Genomic DNA, 5,909 nt, shown 5'->3' with positions numbered 1-5,909 from the left:
TAACATTTTCAGCAAAGGAGAAAAAAAAAAAAAAAGATGCACAGTTTGTTGAGGGCTTTTCTTTTTTCCATCATCGTTGCGTAATGGTGATTTTGGTGGACCTAGCTCATATGTTTGAAAGGGTCTTTTTGACACGATCCTGTGTATATTAAACCATGACACCTCAAGGATCTTTCTTGACTAGGTTATTTTTCTATTATTGTGCACATATATGAACAACAGTAATTAACAAATAGTATTAGCTTTATTATTTTATTAGGTTTGGTAAACAAAATTATTAAGATGTAGATGTGATCCAATAATTGCAAATTTGGTATGAGAATTTCTACACAAATTTTTTTTATCCTTTAAAATATATTTGTAAAATATTTTATAGGTGAAAACTCACGTGCAGTTATTTTTATGTGAAATTTATAGTTGATAGCTGTTAGATTATGATTTAGTTAAATCTATTAAGTGCTTGTTTGGGCGCCATTATTCTGTTAAAAAAAGATCTTTTTTCAATCAAAAAATATCTTTTTTTATTTTTTAGCCTGTTTGACAAATTTTTAATAGTAAAAGTAAAAACACTAGAAAAATAAAAAAAAAATCTTTTTTGAGAAGCTGTAATTTACATCTTTTTTTAAAAGATCTTTTTTTCTTAAAAAAAAAGATATTTTTCATGTAATAAATAAACAAAAAAGTACTTTTATATTGTTATACCCAAACATAATTGATAGATAAAAAGATCTTTTTGCATGAGATATCCAAACATAAAATTACTTTTACTTCTCCATAAGATCTTTTCTTAAAAGCTCACCCAAACAAGCCCTAAATTATCTAATAGTTCTCAATTATTAACTTTATATGAAATAAATCTATTATATATTACTAATTTTACAACTAAAGTCTAAAATGTGTCACATGTCACTTCTTCCTTATTACAATTGAAATCAAATCTTTTCCTCCAAAATTAAAGAATTATTTTCTTCTCCCTACTAATTTTACAACCAGTGCCATATATCATTCTCTCATTACAATTGAAATCAAATCTTTCCCTCCAAAATTAAAGAACTATCCCCTCTTTCCTTTCTCTTTATCTATCCCTCTCATTCCTTCAATCACTCTATCTCTTTTATATATCAATGACTAATTATAAATTTGATAATCAAAATATACAATTATTTTTATTTGTGTAACAGACTTAACACCTAATCAAAAATATACAAATTAAATCGTTTTAAATTTTAGATAACGAATATTAAAATTAATTTTTAGTAATAAATTAAACTCTTTCACATGAAAATAATAATAAAAAATATTATTATTTAATTTTTTATCTACGAAGACCTTAGTCTTCTTAGCTGATGGAAACTTTTATTCCCTACGATCTTTTTATAAAAATTGTTTGATTTTATAAATCTTTTATATCATAATTTATAATATCAAAACAAAAGTGACATAATTTTAAAAGATTTATATTTTACGGATAAAAATACCAGTTACATGCTAGTTTTCACCAATTTTGTTCGCAACTAAAAGAGCATTGCAGACAAAGCATTACGACCATATAACTTTAGAAAAGTAATTTAGAAGTTGTATTATTTTCTATTTAATTTTTACCCTGGATCTTATAAACGGTCGGAAATCTTGGTGCTATCAACATGAAGAGAGTAACTGTGATATACAGTCATCATGATATATATATATACTACACTGGTTCAAAGAATTGGATTTATATAATGCGACATAACTTTAATTAATATAATGTATGGTTGTTTATATATTAAGTCAATAACTAGAAATCATTTTCTATTACTGTAGATGATATATGGTAATTAATTTTCAACTCCAACTTGCCCCGACTTTATCTTACTGGATGAGTTTCTAGAACATAGATGGACCTGATCTTGATGCTTTCATTGGTTTGTTGCGGAGGTGTGACCTGATCTTGACAAAGCTATGAATGATTGTAAGACATATATAGATGGACCGTATCATCATATCACTCCTAATTTCTTGAATTATTCACCACATTTATGTTTAAGCACGCACTTAAATATTATGTTCTGAAAGACTTGGTGGACCCAGCAGCAGTGTAAGCTACCTAGTTAGTGAGTAGTGACTATAAGCCAGGAAGGTTCCACCGATGAACATTTCAATGAATTAGTTAGAGAGAGAAACTTGAGAACCAATAAGAATCCATTTCAATTTCTTTAATCTAATAATCTTATAACATACTTTTAGTCCACAATTTTAAACATTATTAGCTAAGTACTAACCAAAAATAATAAATTTTAGTGATTCTCTAATATTTCTCTTAATTAGCTATTACAACAAACATATATATTATGCAAGCTTTGAAGACCAACTGAGTATCCATTATTCATCTGAATTCATTGTAGCAAGTATTAAGTCATCCAAAAATGTTAAGTTGATACTAAAAATTAAATTAGTTATGAGGAATGTTAGGGGCAGCAATTTTGGTGTTTTGTAACCATCAATTGGTCATTAATAGTATTTTTAATGGTGTGAGATTATATCTAATGGTGGAAGATCACTCACTTTTATTTTGATGATTAAGTGTTGGCTAGAAAACACCAAAATTACTGTCCCCTAGACTTTTCCATTAATTATTATGTATTAATTTATGTTTATTTACATGTATTATTTAATATATATTTTATATGAATAATTAATTATTATTTAATTTTAAGTATACACGTAATATCGTTATGAATCCTCATACTATTACGAACCATTCTATGAATTTTCCCTAACATGTTACATTATTATTGTTATGCCTCTGTATGTTATTTTATTTTCCTTGAATGAAATGCCTCTACTATCATATGTATGTGGGAACTGGGGAGAAGTAAGCTTTGGTTGAAATGAATGATAAAGAGAATGTGTTGTTGTTGCCACGATCACAAGAAGTCAGCAACGCGGTTTCTTCATGAAGGTTGCCTTTATGGAGTTTAAAAGGCATATATACATATATAGAAATGAAAATGGAGGACAAGAGGTCAAAAAGACAACGCCATATAAGACAAATAATTCAATCCTCAATATCACATTTTCAAGTACAAACAAATTATAAAAAGCGTACCATGCTTTCTGAGCAGCTAATTACTGAAATTTAATTTCTATCCGCATTCTGCATTGTTAGTGCCATATTCTGCGTTCACTCTATTTTTGTCTATATTTGTCATGCTTCATATTAAATATGTAATTTTAAATTTGTGGATGTGCATATTTTTATTATTCATTTTGTTGTCTCCTAAGAACCCAATCTAGTATATACATTAAACCAACACATAAGATGAAATATACATTAGATGAATCAACTGATAGTCATAAGATGTATATTAAGTTATTAACTCATGTTATTACTAATAAAAATTAAGTGCAGGAGAAGTGAATATATAACAAAAGTCTCCATTTTACAATACTAAGAAACAGAGTATATTCTCAACATATCTCTCCTCCTTATTCCATGTATTGGGTCTCCCTCTCCACCCTTTTTTCTTCCCACATTGTGTAATATTATTATTCTGTTATTTGGGTAGCCGCTGCCTTTCACACAGCAATGAGAAATTGAGAAATCCGGATAGTTGTCTTTGTTTTTATCTTCTTTAAAACCAATGATTAGTAGCAACAATATCTTATTAGTAAGGATCTATTCTGAATAGTTTGCAAATTTTATGTTTATTATATTCTTCTTGTACTTTCCCATTTTTATTACAAAATAATAAAGAAAAATCACGTATTACAAAACATACTTTCCAATTTTTTATGCATGAGGTAAAAAGAAAGATGGAAAAGGTCAATAAAGGTTGCCTCATACCTTGATCTAATCATTATATAAAGAAAAAAGATATATGTGGAAAAATAATAAGAGCAATGCACTCAGTTACTTTTAGATCACAACAAAAGATGTCTGTTAATCTCTTTTATCGTTAAAAGATTATAGCTATTTTTCAACTGGAGACTAACTCTCTAAGACTATTAACTATTTAACTGAGCTAACCCTTCAACCTTTAAACCCTTGTATATATATAGCAACTAGTAAATACTTGAAAATTATACCAATCATCATTAGAAAAGGGCACAACCGAGTATTAGAAACAAAGAATTGAATGTGATATTCGAAGGTATGTTGCTTATGATTGCAACATTATGCATTCTGGCAAACCAATAGTCGGCTGTGAATATTTTTTTCAATATAGAACACACTTCCACTTAGGTACAATGAGTGGCAAAAAAAGGTTTCAATTGCCATGTAGTTGCTAATTGTTGTGAAAAATCGGGTGCATAAGATGCAAACTAGGTGGCCAAAAAACTGCTATAAAAGATATAATAAAACTGCTATTCTCTTCCACCAAAAGGCTAGTCTTAGAAACCAGAAATATGCTTTCCTACTACACCCTATATATAGGGTAAACAAAATGTTACAAATAAAAAAAAAAAAGTCTAGTTTTCAACCAAAAATAACTTAAACTAATCCACTGATAAAGACTTCTCCAACTGGCAAGAAAATAAACAAATGTAAACTGTTTCCTTACGTGCTTGCTATGGTCATTCAATAGCAATACACACACCCCAGTGACTATCCACAAGAACTAATCATATCCAAAAGCAAAATTTTAAAAGAACTAGTTCTAGTGATTGGAGATTTGCACGGGATTTCAGCGAAGATGCAGTGCCAGCTATTTCTTTGTGTGCCTATCTCAGCTCAACAGTCCAATTCATCACATCCTCTGTAATACCCATCTGTAGTCTTGTAAGGACACTATAGAGTTCCTGGGACACTGCTCCAATACCTTCTCCATAGGATACCCTACAGTAATTTAATAATGTCAATCATTGGTTCCAATTTGTTTTCCTAGATACCTACCTAATAAGCATTTAGCTAGCTAAATCGCATAGCCAATCACTAGAATGTTTTAACAAAGTTTGTGGTTAAAGATGAATGGAGGATACCTGTTGCCAAGATAAGTAACACTGCCTACAGGTGACACAACCACAGCTGTCCCTGTGCAGAAGACCTCATCAGCATCTAGCAATTCATCCACAGAGACTAGTCGCTCCTCCACCTGCACATATTCCATAATAATTGGGAAACAAATAATGAATTTACTTTGTTTGGACTAATGTAAATAGAAACAAAAAACCACGTATATCAAAGTCTAGAAACAAAAATTCAGACCATGACCTTGTGAACTAATACCAATCATTACATTTTGTACCAAATATCATTCATTCTGATTAGTATGACAAATAATATTCCAACAATCATCTCCTAAACCAAAAGCCTGGTACCTGGAACCCTTGGCTTCGTGCAACATCGATTATACTCTTTCGAGTAATGCCAGGTAGGATAGTCCCTTTAATAGCAGGAGTTGAAATATTGTTGCCCTGAAAGCAAATGAATATGTGAAAACTATAATACAGTGAGCTCAGGAGACATGCTTTTTCTAGAATAACACGTAAACTTGGGATGAGGGTAAAAGAAATTCAGTAAATGCAATCATTAGCACTAATAAAATGTTAACCAGAATAGTAGAATACTGACAAACAAAAACATACCAGGCAGAATTGAATAAAATAACTTTATAATAATATCGAATACTCATATGGCCAAGAGTGGCACAAAACTACAAAGGTATTTAGATTAGTGTAATAAGGATCAGAAGCAAGTCAGGTTGCTGCAAAACAATCTATATATAAGCAGGACGGATCTATAAATTTTGATATGGGGCAAATTTTATATAAAATTTTCTATTATTTTTTGTTTTTTTTATTATATAAAAGTAATTTATGCTTAATATATAATTAGTGAATTATTCTTTTTTAAATATTTTATCAATATATATAAAAAAAATATAGAATTTTTTTTCAATAATATTGTTTTTGATAATAAGAATTAC

At 29.2% G+C, this 5,909-nt stretch overlaps 1 protein-coding gene across 3 annotated transcripts in view; it reads right to left on the bottom strand.

Moving 5' to 3' along the window:
• LOC107642674 (branched-chain amino acid aminotransferase 2, chloroplastic) overlaps positions 4,324-5,909 on the bottom strand; it is a 3,939-nt gene continuing 2,353 nt past the window's right edge. For 2 of the 3 annotated variants that reach the window (XM_016346096.2, XM_021122908.1), the window contains 3 exons: positions 5,302-5,397; positions 4,963-5,075; positions 4,326-4,819 (listed from right to left, as the gene is read on the bottom strand). In XM_016346096.2, the coding sequence (XP_016201582.1) occupies positions 4,705-4,819; positions 4,963-5,075; positions 5,302-5,397 (324 nt within the window). In that variant the 3' untranslated portion in view covers positions 4,326-4,704. Of the gene's footprint in view, positions 4,820-4,962; positions 5,076-5,301; positions 5,398-5,909 lie in introns of all 3 variants that reach the window. The other variant, XM_021122907.1, reaches the window with a different exon arrangement.

The sequence above is a fragment of the Arachis ipaensis genome, chromosome B05 (genome assembly GCF_000816755.2).
Source record: "Arachis ipaensis cultivar K30076 chromosome B05, Araip1.1, whole genome shotgun sequence".
Lineage (NCBI taxonomy): Eukaryota > Viridiplantae > Streptophyta > Magnoliopsida > Fabales > Fabaceae > Arachis > Arachis ipaensis.
This window is presented reverse-complemented; position numbering and strand designations above follow the sequence as displayed.